The 23,350-nt window shown below is 33.1% G+C and overlaps 1 protein-coding gene and 1 long non-coding RNA gene across 3 annotated transcripts; one reads left to right on the plus strand and one right to left on the minus strand.

The window, feature by feature from the left end:
* Positions 1–470: 470 nt before the first annotated feature.
* On the minus strand, positions 471–6,496 carry LOC138880286 (uncharacterized). Its single transcript, XR_011402791.1, has 3 exons — positions 6,299–6,496; positions 5,825–5,888; positions 471–627 (listed from the first exon to the last, which is right to left on the minus strand). It is a non-coding gene; the product is annotated as an uncharacterized lncRNA (long non-coding RNA).
* Positions 6,497–8,510: 2,014 nt separating this feature from the next.
* On the plus strand, positions 8,511–16,845 carry LOC104219985 (probable isoprenylcysteine alpha-carbonyl methylesterase ICMEL1). Of its 2 annotated transcripts, none has more exons than XM_009770753.2 (11): positions 8,511–9,170; positions 12,479–12,555; positions 12,753–12,822; positions 12,920–13,000; positions 13,635–13,709; positions 14,164–14,265; positions 14,353–14,493; positions 14,868–14,933; positions 15,042–15,185; positions 16,194–16,284; positions 16,397–16,845. In XM_009770753.2, exons 1-11 carry the CDS (start codon positions 8,833–8,835, stop codon positions 16,550–16,552), a joined length of 1,341 nt encoding a protein of 446 aa, XP_009769055.1. In that variant the 5' UTR covers positions 8,511–8,832; the 3' UTR covers positions 16,553–16,845. The 2 variants fall into 2 exon arrangements, with proteins under 2 accessions (XP_009769055.1, XP_009769056.1); XM_009770754.2 differs by having other exon boundaries at positions 9,045–9,303.
* Positions 16,846–23,350: the final 6,505 nt, after the last annotated feature.

Below are 23,350 nucleotides of genomic sequence, written 5' to 3' on the forward strand. Positions count from 1 at the left end.
CTGGCCGGCTATTTGTATAAAGATCCTTTTTTGTTCTTTTTGATTGGGTGACATGAATCAAGCCCAAGTAGTTGCCTGATTTTAGACCACTGAATTGATTTCCCAATCCAGTGTCTGGGCCTCTAAGAAAACTTCAGTAGCCTTTCGTGGGAAAAGGTTTTACTAAACATCAAAGTATAGGGATTTTTTCCTTCCTATACCATATATGAAACTTTATTACTAAATATGTGTATAGTATCTAAATTACCCGCCTAGTCCATATTTTTCCTACAATTTCTGTACCATTCGTTTATTAGAAATTATTAGGGCAGAATCTTCCCTTAAAAACGCGCTAAAAATCAAGAAAGAATCTTGGGATAGATTGATTCTACATTAAATTCAAGTTTTGAAACGGAAAGGAGATTTCGCATCTGCGTAATTTACTCTTAAAATACAATTCGAATTTTTTAAAAAAAAAAATACGACCAGCTTCAACAAACTACAAACAGCTTCAACAAACTGAATTCAAATTGTAGAATTCAAATCTTCGAGATTCAACAACTCAACATTGCAATATTCTGTTCTTCGTCGTTTTCAGAAAATAAATTGGCGATCATAAATCTGTTCTTCATCTTTTTTTCTCTCAATCTAGAAATCCAAAAAACGAAAAAATTTAGAATAATACATCAGCAACAGCACGCAATCATGTCCAAAATCGCAATCATGCTACAATTGAATGGGAATTGGGATAACTATGGCAGATTTAGAGATTTTGAAGTTGATGACATTGTGGTAGATGAGAATGCAAGCTACAGTATTCTGATTTCTACAATTGCAGAACAACTATCGATTGATACTTCAGAAAAAATTGTAGAAATCAAATACATGGTGAACGACAATTGTCCCCCAATGGAGATTAGGAATGATATGGGGGTTCGTGTGTATATGGAGACCAAAAAGGAGAATAAAAACTTAGGTTCATATCCGTTATGTATAAGTGTACGAGATTTCAATATGGAATTGACAATCACCAACGATAACACAAGTGTAGGTTTGTATAGTTCGAAATTGCATAGAATTATGGTTTTACAGTATTATCTTCAAAATTACTACATTTACCTACAATTAAACTACAAATCAGTTTAATGATAAAATAAAGCAATGTTGTTTTCAAAATTATCTACAAAGTTACTACATTTATAAAACAACATAAACTACAATTATTATTAGAAATTGTTGATTTCAAAATGTTGTTTTCAAATAAAACTACAATCTATGTTTAGAACAAAATCTAGTCAAATAAAATCTAGTCAAACTATAATCTATGTACAAAGCAGTATTGTTTGCACAAATTTCTACAAATTGCAACAGTTATAGTAGAATTTAACTATAATGTCTGACATCCTAAAAATGGATGACTACATAATTTTCACTATATCTACAAATTATCTACAAAGATTCTACAAAATTATAATGACATTGTTTATCTTTATTTTGATGAAGGTTCATCTGGATCCCTAAAGTTACTTGATATGTCATCCTCTCCAGCTATAGAGGAATATCAAAGTGAAATAATAATAGAATCTACGCAAACTGCTATTGAAGAAGGACAAGCGTATCAGGACAAGCAAACTGTAGCTGCTGCAATGAAGCACTTTTTTGTGATGCACAAGTTCCAGTTCAGAGTTAAAAGATCTAGTCGTAGAAGGTATGGAGATATTTGTGGAGAAAAGATCATTAAAAGCAGTGCTTTACTCAAGATATGTGTAATGTAAACATTGTAGATAAATTGTAGTTAAATTGTAGTTTATGTTACTTTATGTTAAAACAGTCCGTTTGTTACATCTACATTTATAATTTGTATTAAATATTGTATTTTTTTGTAGCTACTGGCTTGTATGTGTTGGTGAAAACTGTAAATGGCACTTCAAGGCAACGTCAATTAATGATTGCGCAATGTTCAAGATAAGGAGTTTCAACCGACAACACACATGCTCCTTAATGGACGAAACATTCATACAGCGCAAACGTACTGCAACTTTGGGTAGAACCTAGATTTTTTAAAAATTGGGGATTTGGACCTCGATTTGAGGTCTGATTTCAAAATAAATTATATATTTGGGTTCGTGGGAGAATGGGTAATCGGGTTTTAGTTTGAACCTTGGGTTTTGACCATGCGGGCCCGGGGGCGATTTTTGACTTTTTGGGCAAAATTTTAGGAAATTCATTTTCATGTATTCAAATTGATTCATTTAGCGTTTATTGATGTAGTTAAGTAACTTATGACTAGATACGAGCAAATTGGCGGTAGAATCAAGGGGTAAAGCTATAATTGAAACTTGAGTTGTGTTCGTGGCATCAAGGTAAGTATTCGGTCTAACCTTAGCTTGAGGGATTAAGAGTGGTGTCCTATTTGCTATTTGTTTTTGTTGAGTACGACGTATAGGCATGGTGAAAAGTATCTATACATTGGTGTCGAACATGACCGTGAGTCTTAAATTGTAATTTATTGTGTTCTTAAATGATACTACGGATGCTTTAATTGATGATTCTCGGTATTGAGCAAGGATTAAGATTGTTTTCATGAAAATTACTTATGATAGAGTGTTGGTGTTAGCTGAGATGGTTAGATGTTGGGTTAAGATTGGTTATAATTGTTTCCCCCTTGTCGGGACGTATTTACTTTTATTGTCGAATCCCTTGCCGAGATAGTATAGTTATTTGTTGATCCCTTGTCGGGACTCTTGATATGGTTGTTGTTAAAGGTATATAAATATATGGATCGGGTTGCACGCCGCAACAATACTATATATGTATCGGGTTGCACGCCGCAACAATGTGTTATATTGGATCGGGTTGCGCGCCACAACAATTTTATATTGGATCGAGTTGCACACCGCAATAATGTTATATTGAATCGGGTTGCACGCCACAACAGTGATATAAATTGATCGGGTTGCACGCCGCAACAGTGTCAAATGATAGGGATACATTAGAGAATCTCTCATTATGATACTTCTTCTTTTTTTCTCAAACTAAGTGTTTCTTCTCTTGTGCCCCTTACCGTATCTATGAGATCCAAACAACCTTTCTTATTTAACCATTAAGTCTTCAAAATATATAATTTGCTCATCTCTAAAACCTATAATCCCTTTTTTTGGACAAAACTATAATCCCTTTTCTGGACAAAACTAGCTTTTAAAGTTCTCCAAACCTAATAGTCTTTCCATTGTAATCAAGGGTAGCATGGTAAGAAGATAATTAATCCATAGCCATCTGTACGTTAGAGTCAACCATATCAAGTACAACTTGGTTAGCTAGGGTTTCCTTCTCTTAACTTGATCTTAAAGGTTTTAAACACATGTATAACTACTATAAATTTTCCACAGCTGTGGCAACCCGAAAAGGATCGCTTAATATCTGATAGCATTCTTGATTTTTAAATCTTCGCTTCATATTAAAATCCATACTAAAAGATATTCTAATCTCGATTTTCTTATGTGAGTTTTTGCACGCCTATCATGTACATATTTTCAATATTTCTGGTAAGTGCAACTGCTATAAAATAGGTTTAAGTCTTCAATCTTCATATATGTAGTTATTACCTTGTTTAAACAATGGACGAACCTTTCAACACGCCTCTAAACTTAAGATGTTACTTGTGTATCCAGCTGAGAAAGTTTGGTGTTATATGTAAGTATACCCAACGTCTAAATCAATTTCTTAAATGATCTAGCAGGCAAGTTCACGTCACAAACTGTCAAAAAGGAAGTGATTCATAAACACTCTAGTGAAATTATTCTCAATTTAGTTGTGTTGCTCTTGTTGGCATCTCTAAGAGTATAGTAGCATTTCATGTATTTGCCATGTTCTCTAGTCTTAAAGTTGCATGTTCCATATACCTCTTCATGAAATATCTTATAGCTCATAACGTGGTAAGTGTTCTACTAAAACCTTTAAGAATCCTTTGAACTATCAGAAATAGTAAACTTAGTAGTTTCAACTTTAGAAACTTTATTAAAAAATTTGTTTTGTTCCCCATAATCTTCTAGGTACATGAGGACTTTAGAGCCCCTATTATGTTGCTCATTCTTCTCATGTTTATCTATTATATCCATAGAGATCTTTTTTTTTTCTTTTTTATGGAGGTAAGTACATTTTATGATAGCACTCCTCTATTGCTGTAGTGGTGGACTAGTATAAATTTCCGAAATAGACTCTATTACGCATCTTACCAGAAAGCACCTCATATGGCACAATGAACCTTTCACTGGTCTTGTATACTACTTATGTAGCATTTCTTTGCTCGGAGATGGTTGCATGTCTATTGGCGAAATTTGACATCTTTGAAGTTTGAACCTCTAGCCAAATTCTATTATAGGGTAATTGGTCCGAGCCATACACGAATAGGATAAGTAATGATAGATTTAGTTATCTGACCCTAATCACCACACACGTACGGAGGAATAAGAAAGAAAGACAAGAAAAATCCTATCACGCCCTCGCAGAATCACGATTATGGGAATGGCCGGCTGCATAACCATAATTGGGATTCTACTACCGACGTGTGCTCCATTAGTCACAAGAATAACCTAGTACTCTGATACCAACTTTGTCACGACCCAATTTAGGAGGCGCTTAGGAGCAAGTGCTCCCAAGTAAGCCTCATCGGAAATTTTACAAAAAATCGGACAGAGTTTCCCCTATTTTTGGACCATCCCAAAAATTTTCCTATCTCAAATCAACAACCAAACATCCTAATATCATACCAAACAATTGACAACTTGTCAATTAACCAATACAGGTCTCCACCATAACTAAACCACCAACTAACCACTGGAAATACTAATTTATCTCCAACTTTGATAAATGAGAACGATACTCAACATAAGACTATAATAACAAAAGAATACTCATGACACTAAATAATGACTATGGAGCGACTCTAAGAGTTCAATGAAAAGACCATAACAATAAATAAAATCTCTGCCCACGCGAACAAGTGCGAGGCTCACCGAGAAATATCAACTTGTGCGCTCTAATTAACAAAATCCTCGCCTGCGTGAACTGTTGTCTCTGTAAAAAAATTAGCGGAGAATGAGTCGCTAGCTCAGTGAGTAATAACACTTAACCACAACCGTTTTTATTGGGGACAAGTCAGAAAACATGCTAGTATCTCAAACAAAAGATAACATAAAAATGTCCTTTCAGAAACAATAATAAATTTTCAGTCTCATCATGTTCTTCTTGTAGTATAATACAAATAATAATTTAGTAATAAGCTCGGTAACCACTGTACAATATCAATATTCACATTGGGAGGTTTCAATGAACGGATCATGTAATCGGTATAACTGTGGACTTCTTCGCAAGAAGTCAAATATAACGGTAGTCCCTACTCGAGGAAAATCGGTAACGGTATACTAGTTCTACCTTCCCACTAGCGAGGGCTATAACGGTAATCTGTAATTACAAGGTGCACCAGGTCTAACGAACCCGCCATTAGCTACGGGATCCTTCAATGTCTACTCCCATTTATACTTGTCTCTGTAATCCGTATATACTCATAGAAAATATTTTAAACCAATATAGGGCATTTAGGTTCTTATCAAATCATATAATTTCTTTTCGATAACAGTAAATTCAAGTAATGGTAAAACAGATATAGTGACAACGAAAATATTTAAAACACGGTAATATTCTCAAATAACTATTTCGGTATCATACCGAGTAAAAGACTTGTCTCACATGCAACTCAAAATAATCGGTAACATATTCATATTAAAAATCATGTGTAAATCATGCAAGTTATGAAAACACAAATTGCAGTAAGATTACTACTCACAGTACTTGTGCCGAAATACCAAATGCTTCACCTCGAGCAATTCGTACAAATTCCTCCAATCAATCTATAATTACATAATATCGATCTCATGTTAATTTCCTTATTTAGGCTAATCTATAGCTATTTTAGAAAACTCAATCATCGGGATTCATGTTTGAATCTTAATTTGTGGATTTATATTTACCCATGCTATGAGTAATTTAAATTAGTCCAAAAATCTTGTAAATAAAAAGATATTTATATTTAATCATAGAACTAGTCCATAATTCTATCAATTTCAAACTATTTAATATAATTTATTCCTCTAGAAGTAGACCTATCATTGCTTAAACCAAACCCTTATAGCCTTGTTATCTCCATAGTAATTATATATTTCTTTTTATATACAAGAAAGTTGATATTGAATTCCTTTGTACGACATGAAATTGCATAAATATAGTGAAATAATTCAACAGATGAGGAGAAGAAATTAACCTCTTGAGTCAAAGGAGAGCTTTAATATATTCAATTTCAATTCTCAATTCTTCTTAAGGCCTTTACCCAAAGCTTTCTTCTTCTTCTTCTTCTTCTTCTTCTTTTCTCTTTTCCCTTTTTCCTTTCTCCGTTCGTTTCTCTTTTTTTTTTTTGCTTGCGTTTTGCTTTCTGCGGCTTTTGCTTCAGAAAGCTTTTGAAAGCTTTGTTTAACCCCTTTTTTTCATTCTTTTCTAATGGGCTTCGGCCCTTGTTTTAAGTTCCCCTTTTTTTTTGTTTATTTGTTTAGTTTTTTTATAGATAATTTCTTATATTATTATTATTATTATTTTGCTAATGACCAATACACCCTTATTAAAATATAGAGTATTACAGTTCATTAAATGGAGAAGGAAATCCTTAAAATGAAAGCCTTATCAAAAAAAGACATCAATAATGAAAAGGACCCATTCAGGGGCGGATGCAGCAATTTGGTGTCGGGTTCAAATGAGTCCATAAATTTTGACTCATAGTGTAAATTAATGTGTAAAAATTTATTAAAATCGCAATAAATAGTAGATTGAACCCGTAGTTTTAAAGATATAATAGGTTCAATGCTAAAAAACCTTAAAAATTGAACCCTATAATTTAAGCCCCTGTCCAATACACAAAGGTTTTGGCGTATAAAGACAAAATTCTAATCTAAATAAGGTGATTTTTCTTATTTGTCCAATTTTTCATAGACAAAATTATCCCGAACCATATTACACATCAAATATATACACTGTTTTGGCATATAAAGACAGAACTACACCAAGGTTTTGGTGTATAAAGACAAAATCTAATCTATATAAGGTGATTCTTCTTATTTGTCCATCTTTTAGAGGCAAAATTATTCTGTATTCATAAAAGGAAAAATCATGCGACACGACAAATATATATATTATTTTAATCATTGATAGTTATACTTTCAAAAAATTATCATTCGTAGTTATTTTTGAATCTTATAGCAAATTCATAAAACAATAGATCAATTATTTTGAAATGTAACAATAGAGCAACAAGCTCTCGTAGCTTAGTTGGTTAGAATGTCCACTTAGTGGGCGTTTGGACACCGGAAAAAAGTGAAAAGAAATTTCAAGTAAAAATGGTATTTGAAAACTAGAGTTGTGTTTGGACATGAATATAATTTTGGGTTGTTTTTGAAGTTTTGTGAGTGATCTGAGTGAAAATTTTGAATAATAGATTTTTGCAGTTTTTTAAATTTTCGAAAAATTCCAAAATTCATCTTCAAGTGAAAATTTGAAATTTTATGACCAAACATTGATTTCGAAAAAAATAAAATTTTTTCGAAAAAAGTAAAAAATTTTAAATGTCCAAACGGGCTCTTAGCAAGCGGAAGTTGATTTATGAAAATTCTACTTTGTACTAGGGGTGTTCATAAAAATCCGAAAACCCGAACCAAACCGAAAACCAAACCAAACCAATCAAAAAAACCGATACTTTTTGGTTTGGTTTGGTTTGGTTTTGGTTTTGAAATTTAAAAACCAATCAAATTTGGTTTGGTTTTAGTTTTAACTAAAAAAATCCGAACCAAATCGAATATAGGAGTAGCTATTTTAAATTTATTATTACACCTATATATACTTTTATACAAAGTTTTAACAATTTTATAATAAATATTAATCGTTTGCACTTTTAGTACAATTCTTTACCTTTACATTCTAGTTTAATTGGTAGTTTTCTTTTGTTAAGTATAAGAATCTATTTCATGTTAAAAATAATATATTTTTTAATTGAATCCTTAAATTATTCATCACTATTTGATTCAATTATCATCAATATATCTTGGTAAATAATAGATTTCTCAAAGGGCAATTGATTTGATAATGTTAGGTTGAAAATGTGGTCGCCGAAATGTGTGTTTGGTAGTGTATGTCTTATATTTAAGAAAAAACCGATAAATAACCGAAAAAATCGAAAAACTAACATAAATCAAATCGAAAAAAAACTGACTTAATTGGTTTGGTTTGGTTTGGTTCTAATATTTGAAAAACCGACTTACTTGGACTTTTTAGAGAAAAACCGATCCAAACCGAACCATGAACACCCCTACTTTGTACAATAGCCACTATTTATTATTATAAAAAAGAAAAGAAAAAACCAACTACATATGTAAACACAACATGTGGAACCAATCTAGTCATGGCCCACCTTTCAGCTTGGCCCCACCATTGTTTCCTCCTCTTCTTCTCCATCCTCTGAAATTCCAAACTGTCAAAACAAAACACACAGTTTTCTCAAATCTTATTGAATCAATAATTCATGAAGATAAGGGAATCTTGATCCATCTTCCTTTTCTCTCTTCTCATCACATTTTTACAGAGCAACTCAACAAAAATCCAACTCATTTTTCTCCAAGATAACATTTTTTTCTCATTTTCTATTCTCTAAAAATCAAATCTTTTTCCTTCCAAGATAACTTTGTTTGTTCTTGTTTTCTCACAATTTTATAATCAAAATCAAATCTTTTAATATTTTTTTCTTGTTTTTTCTCAATGCAATCACAAAACCTTCTTCCTATTTCTAACCCCAATTCATCAAATATGATCCCAACATCATCTTCAGCTACTGCTGACACAATGTTAATTCTTGTACAAGAAAATGATGATTCTAAGATTGAGAAAAAACCCCTTTTGTCTAGAACCTTTAGTTACACTTCATCTTCTTCTTCTTCTTCAAATTTGCTTAAGCAGCAGCAAAGGAGGAGACGTATTGCAAGTGAAAACTCCCTTTGTTCAGTAGCTGTTGAAAGTTGTAGCCAAGATATGGAAAGGGCTGCTTCTGATACTTTTGTTGTTACTAAGCTTAGCTTTACCCTCTTGCGATATCTCGGGTAAAACCTTTTTTTTTCAAAAGTATTTTGGTAAAAACTCTGAAGGGAGCCTTGGCATAACTGGTAAAGTTGATGTCATGTAATGAGGAGGTCACGGGTTCAAGCCGTTCAAACAGCCTCTTATAGAAATGACGTAAGACTTACGTACAATAAACCCTTATGGTCCGGCCCTTCCCGAACCCGCCATAGCGAGAGCTTAGTGCACCGGGCTGCCTTTTTTTTGGAGAATACTCCCTCCGTCCCATTTTATGTGATGCACGTTCATTGATCACCGAGTTTAAGAAAGAACGAAAAACTTTTAAAACTTATGGTCTAAAACAAGTTATAGATGTTTGTGTAGCTACAAATTATGTCATTAAGGGTAAAAATAAATATTTGAAGTTAAATTATTTCTAAATATAGAAAGGTGTCATTTTTTTGGACAAGATTCAAAAGGGAAGTGCATAACATGAATTGGGATAGAGGGAATAATAGTTTTGTTGTTTACATGTTTGAATTTGTTTATTATTTTGGTTTGTCTTCTTGGAAAGACTTGAAACTTCTGAAATTTGATCCTTTTCCCCTTGTTTTGATGTCTTAGATTGTGGTGATGATGTGAATGGCATTACTATGTATGTTTGTATCTTTCTGTTAACACAATTAGTCTCTCAGTTCTTGGTTGAAAGAAGCAGAAAGAATTTGGATTAGGATTGGTGTTTTATGACTTTTATGTGAACCTATTAAGGGGTATAGTTTTGGCCAAATGTTACCTAATCTGTCGGTCCATGGAATGGAACTGGATATTGCTAGTTGCTACCTAGCCAACTTTAACTTACGCAAGCTCTTTTCAACCACATTTTGAGTATGCTCCATGAGCCAAGTAAAAAAATCTTCCTTTTTCTACATTTGAAGAAATTTACTTGTAAGAAGATATTTAAAGTAAGATAGCCAACTGAACTATAATCCTTACTTTATAGAATAGGAAACATTATTTAGTCTGTAAGACAATAGGGTAATAGTAATTGCGAAAATGTAGTGTTGCACATGTTTCTGAAAGATCATACCAGCTAAAAATATGTCTTTCTGATAGATAAGTATAGAAATAAATATTCGATCGAACTATCTTCTGACTACTTGCCGTTCCCTCACCGTCATTGCCTTCCTGCTGGATATCTTGTTTTTGTTATCTCATGCAATTAAAGGGAATGAGACTGGAAAGCCCAAACTGAGCCCGGGGGACGAATGCTTATTGGAGTGGTCTAGCATTACATGTAACCATGGTTTTACTAGCTATGGAGACAACATTAGTTAGGAGTATGTTTTCTTATAGTGTTTACGATCAGTTGTACATCAGATGTTAGATATGGAGACAACATTAGTTGGGATTATGTTTTCTGACGAATAGATATGTGCACCACCTTACTTCACCTTTCATGTAGTTTAATGTGTTATGGGAAGTAGCATAATATGAATGAGAAGTGAAATGAGAAGACAACTGCTTATCCCTGAAGTTACATTGGATACAGAACGAAGAGAGTGGTTAACTTGAGGACTGGAGCAGACACATAAATGGCAGTAAGATTATGTTGTTCACCTGCACTTCTTATGATTGAAGATAAGTTTCTAGCCACGCATATTTGGTGGTTTGGCCATTCAGCTGGCCTATTCAAGAAGCCGCTTGGTAAAAATGACTAGTTGGAAGTGAAGTGGAAGGAATAAGCTTTGCCTGCAAGCTTCCTAGAAATGAATTCTTTCCCTGCCAACCAAACTTTGGGAGAGGAGAAAATGCATTTACTGATTTTCTTCTGTCCTCCGTCAATATAAAAGAGTTATGCATATCAGATTAGCATCTTTTAGATCAGTACGTCCAAGTCATCCCGCTAGAAATCTGGCTCCATCTTAGATGGTAAAATTAAAACTATGCTTTCTCTTTGTGCCCTTATCTGCTAGATTGATTCAGCTATGCGAAGGCTCCACCCCATCAATTTTTACCCTACACAGCAACATTTAGGATATTCTTTATTGTTGCTCTTCCGTACCGCTATTTAACTAGACTACTTAAACTCAGCTTTAGCACTTGTTATGAAGAAACCACTTGATTGTTTATCACCCAAATGTTTCATTTCACCCTACCCTTTCATGAGTAGCTTTTAGAATGCGTAGCGCTCTTTTAATATTAACCTTTTTAGCTAGCCAATCAATGTCATTCTTGTTAACTCATAGAATATTGTAAACTTTTGAGCTTGTCAATACCGTTAGTGTCATTGCAAATTGCAACAACCCTTTCTCTGCCTCCTAGCCAAGTCTCATATTACTGCTCGGAGGTCCAAGATGTTTCTAAAACTTCTGTCCCTTTCTTCTCCAATTTTTAGATGACTACACTGGAACCCTTCAAATTGGTTATGTCAACTTGTGTGAGATGGAACTGAATTTTGATTGGGAAATCAACCCCAAGAATGTAGCATTATGGTCCTCTACTTAAAATACGATGTAAACACCTTGGCCTGCATGTCCATGAACAAAGTTCTATTTGACACTACTCTATAAATTGTCTTACACTTTGTTAGGTGGCCTTCTATTGCATAACGCTCCGTTAGCACATTTCCATTTGAACTATCCTATTATGATTCTATGTCTTATGTCTTAATATCTCACATCATTTTCTTGGAATATCAAGTCTAAATATCTGAATTGTTTGCAGTTAGGCATCACAAAGCCGTCTGATCTCACCTCAACTCAACTTTACTCTTCTTATGTGGGTAAATTTGGCAGCCATATAGTCAGTCTTACTTCTACCTATCCTAAAACCCTCACCTAGCTAATTTCGTCAATTAATAAAAGAATCGTCTGCAAATAGCATACCCCACGTGACCCTATCTTGTATTGTGTTGGTAAGCTCATCCATTGTTAGGGCAAACAAGTATGGGCTCTGTGCACATCAATGGCATCATACCACGGTTATGGTAGCCCAAGTGGCTTACTATTGTATTATAATGATTGCTTGCACTGCCTACATATATATTTTTTTCTCCTGAAGTGAAAGTTTCATTTTTTTTTGGTTGCAATTGGGAATTTTTTATGACATTGTACTCTTCGGTAGTGAATGACTAGCTGTTGGGTGTTGAACGTAGTCCATACTAGCTATCCATGAATGAGAATAAGATGAACTTTGAACAAAAGCAGAAATCAAAATCTGGTAGAAATATCTATATTTTTCTTTTGAAATTAAAATCCTTAGAGATATATTCACCCCTCAAATCTTAATGTCATTACTAAGTGTATATGAAAGGCACTTTCTAAATGCTTTCTGGTCATCTATTTTTATTCAGGGTAGGCTACAGATGGATCGTCAGGTTTCTTGCCCTTGGCTGTTATGCTATGCTACTTATACCTGGTTTTATTCAAGGTTTGGAATGTCTAGGATATGTCATCTTAACACCCGATTTAAATACCTTGATGACTTCATCTGATCATATGTAACATGTTATCTTCTGGATATCGTCCTTCCCATTTTCCTAGTTTTCTTTTTCTTCCTTTCTGCTTTAGCCCCTCCTTAGAGTTTAGAATATAAAGTCCTTAAATAATCACGCTTGTCTGATGCAGTTGGCTATTACTATTTCCATTCCACTCAAGTGCGTAGAGGCATTGTTTATGGTGATCAACCGAGAAATAGGTAATATGGTATGGAATTTAGTCCTTATTTTCATAGAAAGCTTGAGCATACTTGTGTCTCTTCATGTTTATACATGGTTAAAATTCTCATGGTGCAGACTTGATCTATACCTTCCAAAAAACATGAACGGACCAAAGCCAGTTGTTGCATTTGTAACAGGTGGAGCATGGATCATTGGGTGCGTAATTAAATCATATCCTTTAATTACGTCCATGTATTCTAATAACTGAGGAATATTCTGTTGTGCAAAATCTAATCTGTTTGCATTTGATAATATCAGGTAGCGGCTTCTATCTGTTCACTAAGTGTGGAAACTGTTGCATTTTCTTTAAACCGTTGGTGTTATAAGCATCGAAAGCAGAGGATTTGTAAACTTGAGGATTTACAAACTTGAGGATTTACAAACTTGAGGATAACCATATTATCCATGACTTCTTGAATATGATCACTTTTGGGAGAATTCATAGTCTCCCAAACTTGAGGAACCCCCAATTTGAGGATTTACAAATGTAAAAGTTAAACTCATTGGTTATCCATTGGTTATCCATTTTCTAAATGGATAATATGGTTCTTATCCATATTTTTGACCCATTTTTAAAAAGTTCATTATCCAACCCATTTTTTAGTGGATAATATAGGCGGTTAACTGTTTTCTTTTAACCATTTTGCCACCACTATTCATACCAAACAACCCCCTTACACTGTAATCTACGCATAGTTAAAATAGTTTCTCATGATTTTCTTGTTTAAGTGAGTCAGTGATGGTTTGATGAAATTTTACTCTTAGTTATTCTTTCTTCTTTGCTTTACAGATACAAAGCTTGGGGTTCTCTTCTAGGACAACAGTTGTCAGAAAGAGACATTATTGTGGCATGCATTGATTACAGGTGATCTCTATTTCACCTGAGCAATACAGTGCTTCTTGGAACTGGGTGTTTTCGGACTTAATGTGCTTTTGCGCGATGGATCATTTGGATGTATGAATTAAGGAATTCATGCTCTCTATTTCTTGCACATTTATGAGTTACACAGTTTTTCATTTGTTAATTACGAATTTTTATTTCTACATGATACACACATTATCTGAAACAAAAATTAAAAAGAACCTTCTCGCATCCATTAAAAAAGAATCTTTCTTGCAATATAATTTCCAACTCATTCAAAAGGAGCCAGCCGATATCATAGGGAAATATTAATTTACCAAATTGCAATAAAAATCAAAGGATCCATTGTTCTCACACCTTGCGTATACTATACGTTGGGTCGTTAAGTGCATGCTTCGGTTGAATGCAACCACTAGCCAATTTTGGTATCTAAATGCATTACAATAATTGGTTGCAGAAATTTTCCTCAGGGAACAATTAGTGACATGGTTAAGGATGCTTCTCAAGGTATTTCCTTTGTTTGCAACAAAATTGCCGAATATGGAGGTGATCCTAACAGGTATATAAGATGTCTTTCTCCTTACAGTTTTTCATCAATAATTCCCTTTGATTAAGAATGAAATATTGTGGTTTATTCTGCTTGTAGAATTTACTTAATGGGACAATCAGCTGGTGCGCATATCGCTTCTTGTGCCCTTTTGGAGCAGGCAATCAAGGAGGCCAGTGAGGACCAGAGAGATTCTTGGAGTGTCTCCCAAATTAAGGCGTATTTTGGTCTATCGGGCGGGTAAGTTCTTGTTCAAGTTCCCATGATTACAAGGCTTGCAGCCTTTGACACTTCTTCCTTTAGCTCTTTTGCAAATCTTAAATCGCCAGATGAAATAAAATCTAAATTGAGCTGAATCCAGCTTTCTTTTTTATATTTGAACGATATACAAACTTAATAAGACAGAAAAAATTAGAGCTCAGTAGACAACAGGCGTGAATTTATTTTGCTTATTTAGATGCTGAAAGTACTTAGCAACTGTTGCAATAGAAGTGAAAACTGTAAATTGCTTAATGAGGTCACTGGCAAAATGTTTAATAATGTACTATATTTTTTTCTTGAAATGAGTAGTACCATTGATGGAACTAATACTCCTTTTTTTAACACCTGAATAGGTATAATTTCCTTAACCTCGTTGATCACTTTCATAGCCGAGGTTTGTACCGTTCAATTTTTCTAAGGTATATATATTTCTGACTTCTGGTACTATATTAATGCTTTTACGGATGCTTACTGCCTATAAATTTTTCCAGTACTTATTGCTGATCTTTCTTTTAACACCTGCACAGCATAATGGAGGGGGAACAAGGTCTGCGACGATACTCACCTGAAGTGATGGCACAGGACCCAAACGTTCAAAATGCTGTTTCTCTCCTTCCTCCTATTGTCCTTTTCCATGGTACTGCAGATTATTCCATTCCGTGTAATTCCAGGTTTGTACCTCCTCTTTATCCAGTTTTGTTATTGTTGCTTTAACTGCACCACATATTATTCAGACATATTTTCCCCTTTTTAATTGTAACTTTTATGCTTTAGTTTCAAGTTCATTATGAGTGGCAATTTTGGAAAGAACGGATAATTTTTTATGCACGATGTAGTCAGTTGAATTGAATTTATCTAAACTAGATATTCAGCTCTGACTCCCTCCACACTCTCCAAAAAGAAAAAATAAGAAAAAGAAACCAAACTAAGGAAAAACTTTGGCTTGGAAAGGTCAGAAGGGAAAAATCCTTTGCAACCAGAGAGTAAATCTGCGCGGGTTCTGAAATCCCTCCGGAATCTTTCTGATCTTCTTCATTGGATGGAAAAGGACAATTCTTTCGATTTCTAAGTATTAAATACTAGTGCTGAGGGAAGAAAAGAATCTTCATTCCCATTTACACCCCCCCCCCAAACCCACCCACCAAGTGAGCCAAACATTCAATGTAAAGAGTTTCAATTTCGTTTGACTAATTTGACTGGTGAAGATTTTTGCACGATTTACCTACAGAAAAATATATCATATTTTTTAACCGGCATTCGATACCAGAGCCTTAATATCATTCTAACTTTCGCTATGGACACATCGTTGTCCTCAAACCCCTATCTCTCCAATTCTCATGAGCTTTTCCTGTTTGTCTGTCGTCCTCTACCCATCATATGTCAGATAGTTCCTTGAGAAACCTACTATTGCAACACTGCAAGGCACAGGCGGAACCAAGATAACATAGTATATGGATATATGATCTTGATTCCTCTCACCTTAATCCGTAAATTTTCCATTTGAGAGGCATTTCTAGTGAATGCATGCAGCCAACTTATATCACTAGGATATAAGCTTTATAGGTAGATACGAATAACAACTGAGCAGAGCGAGACTGGTTACTTAATTGTTGTATCTGTACGCTTTGTAGATCCGAATATCTACTGTGCAGTTTGCTAACGTATTTCTCTTAACCCAGCAAGAGTTTTGCTGATACTCTTAAAGCTCTCGGTGTCAACGCTGAATGTATCCTATATGAAGGAAAAACACATACAGATTTGTTTCTTCAGGTAATTGATGCCTCATTTGTTTCTTCTCTAAATAAAAAAAACTCATGCACACGTTAATCATTTCCTTGTTCGTGTTTGATTTTTTCTGATTATTGGCTGTGCTAACGTTTAGGATCCAATGAGAGGTGGAATAGACGACATGTTAAATGATCTAATTACGATGATTCATGGTGATAACTCGGAAACCATCAGAGCAAATTCGACTCCAAGAAAACGCCTTGTACCCGAGTTCATGTTGAAGTTGGCTCGAAGTGTTAGCCCTTTTTAGCGATCATTCTACTGCTGCTTTCTTCATTGGATTCTGTCGGATCATTGTGCATTAAACGAAGAGCTCGACTAAAGGCCAGACCTTTCAAATAGATTAGCTTTCTTCCTATTTTTGTCCCCTGTTTATTCCTTGTTTTAGTCAGTTTATAGTGGATTTGCAACAAAAATAGGCATAAAAATAGGTCATTCTTGGAAAGGAAAAATCCTTCACCCAATTATTCTTATGATACTGTAACATATTTTTAAGTCCTTTTTCTTAGCTATTGTATCTCCTTTAGAGGAAAGTTCTGTGAATTCTGGATTCCACTCCACTGTAGCACTAGTGAAGTTGCAACTACTTAAGACCTCTGTTTTAAAAGGCAGAATTGGGACTCGCTCCGGGGCAAAGCACTCATAAAACGCCCCTGAGCTTATGTGTGGGGCTTTGTTTCGTGAGACTTGAGCCTCGGCCATCGAGGCTTACGCCCCGGACACGCCCAACACCCAGTGTACTAGGCTCGCCTAATAGAACTTTATGAAATTGTATGTAACTAACCTTGTAAATCCTCAAATTTTCTTAATAAATTGTTTGACTATTCAAAATTACCTTTTTCTTAATCATAAATCATTAAGTTGAGAGTATTTTATGTCATAATTAAAATAAAAATTATTTCACGTTATCTACTAAAACTGCTATGATAGTTAATTATAAATAAATCTTTCATTTAAAAAGCATTTATTTATTAACTTTTGTTATGTCTTTACTATATAATAGTCCATAATTTTTTATAATTATTTTTCTAAATATTTTTTTTTCCATGTTTACGAGATACAATACTTATTAATTTAATAGCTCAGTATTAGCTAGTAACTATTTACAAAGAATTAGTTATCATGGTATTGTGTGGTGAATTATGTGTCACTTTATTAACTTGTTGAAACTTAAAAATAAATGATGCTAGAGAATCATATTTAAATTGTGATATTTTTATACAAATTCTCTTTCAAATAGAAAGCATATTAAATAAAAGGAGTATTTTAAGAAAAATATCGAATTATAATATCGAAATTCTTTCAAGATTCATTACTCCTTAAGAGATACATATAAGATTTCGTATCGAATACATTATTTTTTATGTTTGAGTTGTAACCACGTTACAACTAATTTGCATATTATGAAATATGTCATACTTTTCGTATTATTCATAGTTGAATTTTAATTTATATATATTTTAAATAAATTATTTGTTATAATTTTGTGATTTTGATGTAATTTTTATAATTATTTTTTATTTTATACTATTTTAAAATTCTTGAAATTAGTAAAATTTAAAGATCCGTGGGACTTACGCCTCATGTCTCAAGGCTTACTCCTCGCCTCTTCAGAGGCAAAACGCCCCGCATCACGCTCCCGCCTTTTAAAACATTGCTTAAGACTACAAGTCTAGTTCCAATTTTTTGCATTGTTTACTATTTTTAAGTATGGTTTATTAGAATATTCTACTCTTATCTCTCATTTTGTCTATATATATATATATATATGACAAACGAGCGGGTCGGATATGGACATGTCGAAAACGGATAATACAAAAATGGGTAAAATATCATACCCGACCCATATTTAATATAAATAGAAAATGCCTTAACTGGCAGACAATATGGATATCCATATTATCCATGACTTCTGGAAGAAGATCAATTTTGGGAGAATTTCTAGTCTCCCAAACTTGAGGAATCCTTAATAAGTTAAATCTATTGGTTATCCATTTTTAAGAGGATAATATGAATCTTGTTCATATTTTATCCATTTTTACAAAGTTTATTATCCGACCCATTTTTCAGTTGATAGGTACAAAATAGGCGAGGGAAGGGGCTCTCCTCTCTAGTAAGATTGTGTTCAAAACCTGATAAATCTAACCCTTATCGGCTCATATTAGCACGTGCTTTATTACAGGTAATCATTCCCCGATCCTTGAGTCTTTTCAATGCCCACCTATACCATAGCACAATTCAGCATACTAATTAATATCATGGCAAATGAAGTCCATGCAAAATTTAGCAGATAATTTCCACATTTTTTACTTTTTTGTTATTCGCCGATTATTTTCAAAGCTTATCCTCAATACATTGACAGAAACAGACAGTTGATATTGCAAGCTTATATTTTTTGTGTTAATTGACAAAAGTTATGACGTATCACCTAAAAGTTTAAATTGTGGAAAAATATTTTTAGAGAATAAAGGTTCTAAAATAAGTAAATATAGTATACTTTGAATATATGTACAACAATTTAAACTTTGTGGAATTGAATAAGGAATCTAAAATATGAATGCAAGAGGAAACTTTTATTTTCATATATTGGTAATATACTTCATTTATGGGCATTATTACAACTATTTAGAGTATAAAATAATGCTTTTTCTCTGATAACATAGATTAATAAAAATCATGTTATTATAGAGGGGAAAAAAGAATAAAAGTAATAATCCAGAGGGTAAAATGGACATCTAAGAAAGTCAATTGAGATATTAGGGAGAAAGTGGCAATTGTTCAAAGTTGGAGGGAATTTGATTTTTAAAGTAAAATTAGGGGGTGAAAAATACTTGATAAATCGAACTCATAAAATGCACAAATGCGATTTATAAGTCGCGTAGATGAGTGCGATTCATAAGTCGCATTCCTCATCAGATATGCCACTTTTTGTTAAGAACTCCAGCTTTCCCTCCAATATGTACACTTTTCTATTATTCATAGTTATTTTAGAATTTTTACAACTATGGCAGAATTGTCAGAACTTTATTTTACTTTTGTTATGATAAAAATCAAAATATGGTGGATGTCTACTCTTCCTCCATGATCTTTCTCTCAAATGGTTAATGACATATTCAATGACATATTTTCTATGTTCAATGACATATTTCATGACATATTTTCTTCACTTTTCATGCCTATATAAAGGCCTTATAATAGATAGGAAAATACACACAATTAAAGAAGAAAATCTCTTCCTTCTCTCTATCTCTATTTCTTGTTCATGTTTTACTAAATTGCTTTTATTTCTTGTTCATGTTTTACTAAATTGTTTTTATTTCATAACACGTTATCAGCACGAGTCTCTAACCAATTGTATATATACCTACAAAAAAATTTCCTACATCCGAAAAAATTACAATTAGAAGCTATACATATCATCACATGGTTAAATGTAAAGAGAAACTACATATGGTAAGTAATGAAATGTAAGAAGGTATGATTATCTTATACTTGTCATTCCTTTAAAATCTCATATGCACACAACTTCGTACTACACCTGTATTGCATAAGCACATATTAATATTACATCTTTTATATCACATGAATGGAATAAAATTTTCGAAGTTCTATATGTGAAAATCATAGTAGCAGTTAATTGTTGATATGATGCATGTCATGGTAACCAAGGATATTTTATATAAATTGTCCTATGCATATTTATGTGTTAACTATCTTCAATCTGTCTTGCCGCTTTAAACATTTTCTTTTACTTGGATGAATATTTTTTTCCTTTTGGATTTTTACACTTGCATATAGCACCAAAAAAAAAGGAATAAAAAATAAAATAAAATTGGTCATACTGATTAAAAGCATAAATCATCTTGAAGAAAACAAGAAATACTTCACATCTTTATCTAGGTTGATTAATTACTTCTTTGAAGTTTGGAAAACAAACCAGCTATTGAGAAAGTATACTTCATAATTTATGGTCGTATCATTTGAAAGCAAACAATGATTAGTATGACTACTAGAAGAGGTATTTTTGAGTATCCATGACCTACTTGATGCTTGCTACTGACTTACCATTTTTAAGTATTTTATATGAATGATGCACAAGCTACAACTGGTAAGTTGTGACCTATAATGTCACTTTTCAGGTAATATAAATGTTGAATTTATGTATTAGTACTATATATATGTATTGTTACCTATATGGTGTACTTTTGATAAATTTATTCACTAATTGCTTGGTTGAATTGAGTGAAAGAAAGTCATGGCATTTAATCAAATCCAATAGGTAGGGTATACCCCGAAAACAATAATATTTTTGAGAGAGACTCAATAAATATTATGACAATGATTTTATGATCCTTTTAAACTCTAATAGAATTTAAAAGAAATATTCTGATTACAAACGGTTGTATTTCATATAGATGCTACAAATGATTAATAAAGCTTTACGCTGATTTGAGATTTGTACACTTATTTAACAAAGCAAATTTGATTTGCTAAGATGCAAATTAGTTGTGTATAACTTTCTTGGCATGTGATTGAAATTAAGTCTTGAGAATGAATCTCAATATTGTTTAGCCTATTATGCCATTGATTGAGGGTAAGACATCGAGATCAAGTCCTGATGCTCCATAATGATAAGAGTTGGGTTTGAATCCCAATTTATTATGACCTAACATGCCTTTATATTGGTAAGATATTGAGTTTGAGTCCCAATGTACCATATTTATGATATAATGATGACTAAAGAAAAATAATATATTTTTCATGAAAAGGCATGAAAATTGTCCCACTTGATTTGCTACATTCTTGAAGTAAATGTGATAGCAGTGCATAATAAGTCTAAATGAAGACAAGTGGTTGAACAATGAACGAGAGCGTTCCAAATAATAATAATCATCACAATGATTATAAAAGGAGAACAATAAGGGTTCTCAAAATAGTCCTTCAAAATGTGAAGGCAATGTTTATCATCAAATTGGTATGAAGCACATCGCTGATTATGATCCATTCCTTGAAGAGAATGTGACTTGTGATAAGCATTGAGAATGCAGACCCATTCCTAAAGGTGAATGTGGTAATATGTGATAAAAGTAATGAATAAAGACATGCAAGGCATGATTGGATGAGTACCACACAACTCACCTTTGAGGGAGGTTTGAATGAAATAAAGAGGACAAATATTATTGTGTGGTTACATGAATATGTCATTGGTCTCGTACATGTGATACGCCAAAATATTTTGGCATACCTTATAAAAATTATTAAAGGCAAAATTAAAGCAAGAAATAATTTTGCTTATGATAATTTTGACCATGACAATTTATTATGATATAAGTTTCTCCGTGAAGGAGACATTTACTATATGAATGGTATGATAAAAGATCTTATAGTACAAAAGTTGTTAAGAGCTCCGAAAAAACTAATTTGTTACTACCCAGATGAATAAAATTATTCATGACATTGATATTGTAAAGTCTCAAAAGAAACTTTTTGAATTTCAAATGTATAAGTCAAAGTGGTTGTCAAATTGAGACTATAAATGAAATGAAGATTGAATATCTTCATATTTCTATAATCATACCGGGTAAATATAAAAGGTTACCCGATTTTCTTTCTATTTGTACTACACAAATATAAACATGATGATGGAATCATATGCCACAAGTAAACTAGAGGTTTACTAAAACAAATATTAATTGGCATGACCGGTTGACCATCTCGGTTCAATTATGATGCGAAAAAATTAATTAAGAATTATATTGACATATATTGAAGAATAGAATATTCTTCAAGAATTTATTTGTGCTGCTTATTCTCATGATATACCAGTTAAGGTTGGGATTGAATCCCTTGATTTCTCGAACGAATAAAAGGTGATAAATATATGGGCCCAGTCACCTGCCATGTGGACCGTTTACTAATATATGATTTTTAATAGATGCATCTATTCTATGGTCACATGTGCATTTGTTATCAACTTGCAGTTTGACTTTTGCAAGATTGTTTGCTCAAATTATTAGAGCACAGTTCCAGAATATAAATTATGATGATTTATCTTGATAATACTGGTTTAAATCCAAGTTGAGTTAGCAGAAATTGTATGCCTCCAATTATAACTAAATCATTGATTATGAGAACAAAACTCCCAAAAATGAAATTTGGTATGAGATTTATTATTTAATATACAATAACACTTGTACGCATCTAGCCAAGTTATAAAAATTTCTCCCTATCACAATCGGTTCAGGGTCAGGAACCAAATAATTTCTATATAGAAATATGGATGTGCTATATGATTTAATTATGCCACCAAAATGCACAAAGATGAGTTCCCAAAGATGGTTGGGAAATGTGTTGGTGATCCCAACATTAGGGGGAGAAAATGGGCAGCTGAGAAAGTGATACGTGAAATGAATTATTATGAATACATATAGATCCTCGTACAAGAAAATATAAACTTGAAGTTCAAGTGATAATTCATTTACAAATTATTGCCAGACGCATTTGCTGACCCAAAGCTAAATGTCATATTTCAGCTGCTAATGCTCCAAATAGAATAAAGTCCATGAGGGACAGAGTCTATGGCACGCATGAAGTGTAACAGACCAATCGGTTCCAAAGATAAAACTCCTTGAAGAAGGAGAGGGGCAAATATTCAAAATGGTCATAATAAGGAGGCAAGTGCCCTAGAAGAGCACCACGACATAACACTTCATAAGACCTCATGGGAGAGGCTCAGGTACCTGAAAATAATGAAATAAAGAGATCTCAATAAGTTATGTCGTTATTGGGTAATAATGGAACCGACATAAAATGATTGTCGACAATATTATTAATATAATGTAGCGCTTAATATGATTAATATTGACGAGGATCTTGAGATCAAATCTATCATGAAATTTGGACGGATAAAAGATTGGCCAAATAAAAAATACGCAATGAAATTGACTTCACTTGAAAAATGTGAAGTCGGATGGATAGTCCAACACCTGAAAGTATAAAGTCAATTGAGGTATAAATGTGTTCTTGTACGAAAGGTTCAAGTCGATAG

Source organism: Nicotiana sylvestris, chromosome 10 (genome assembly GCF_000393655.2).
Source record: "Nicotiana sylvestris chromosome 10, ASM39365v2, whole genome shotgun sequence".
Lineage (NCBI taxonomy): Eukaryota > Viridiplantae > Streptophyta > Magnoliopsida > Solanales > Solanaceae > Nicotiana > Nicotiana sylvestris.

Coding starts and splice junctions, on each gene's coding strand:
- LOC104219985 (XM_009770753.2), top strand. CDS start 8,833: ATGCAATCACAAAACCTTCTTCCTATTTCTAACCCCAATTCATCAAAT. Junction 14,934..15,041: donor TACCGTTCAATTTTTCTAAG/GTATATATATTT, acceptor ACACCTGCACAG/CATAATGGAGGGGGAACAAG. Junction 16,285..16,396: donor ATACAGATTTGTTTCTTCAG/GTAATTGATGCC, acceptor GCTAACGTTTAG/GATCCAATGAGAGGTGGAAT.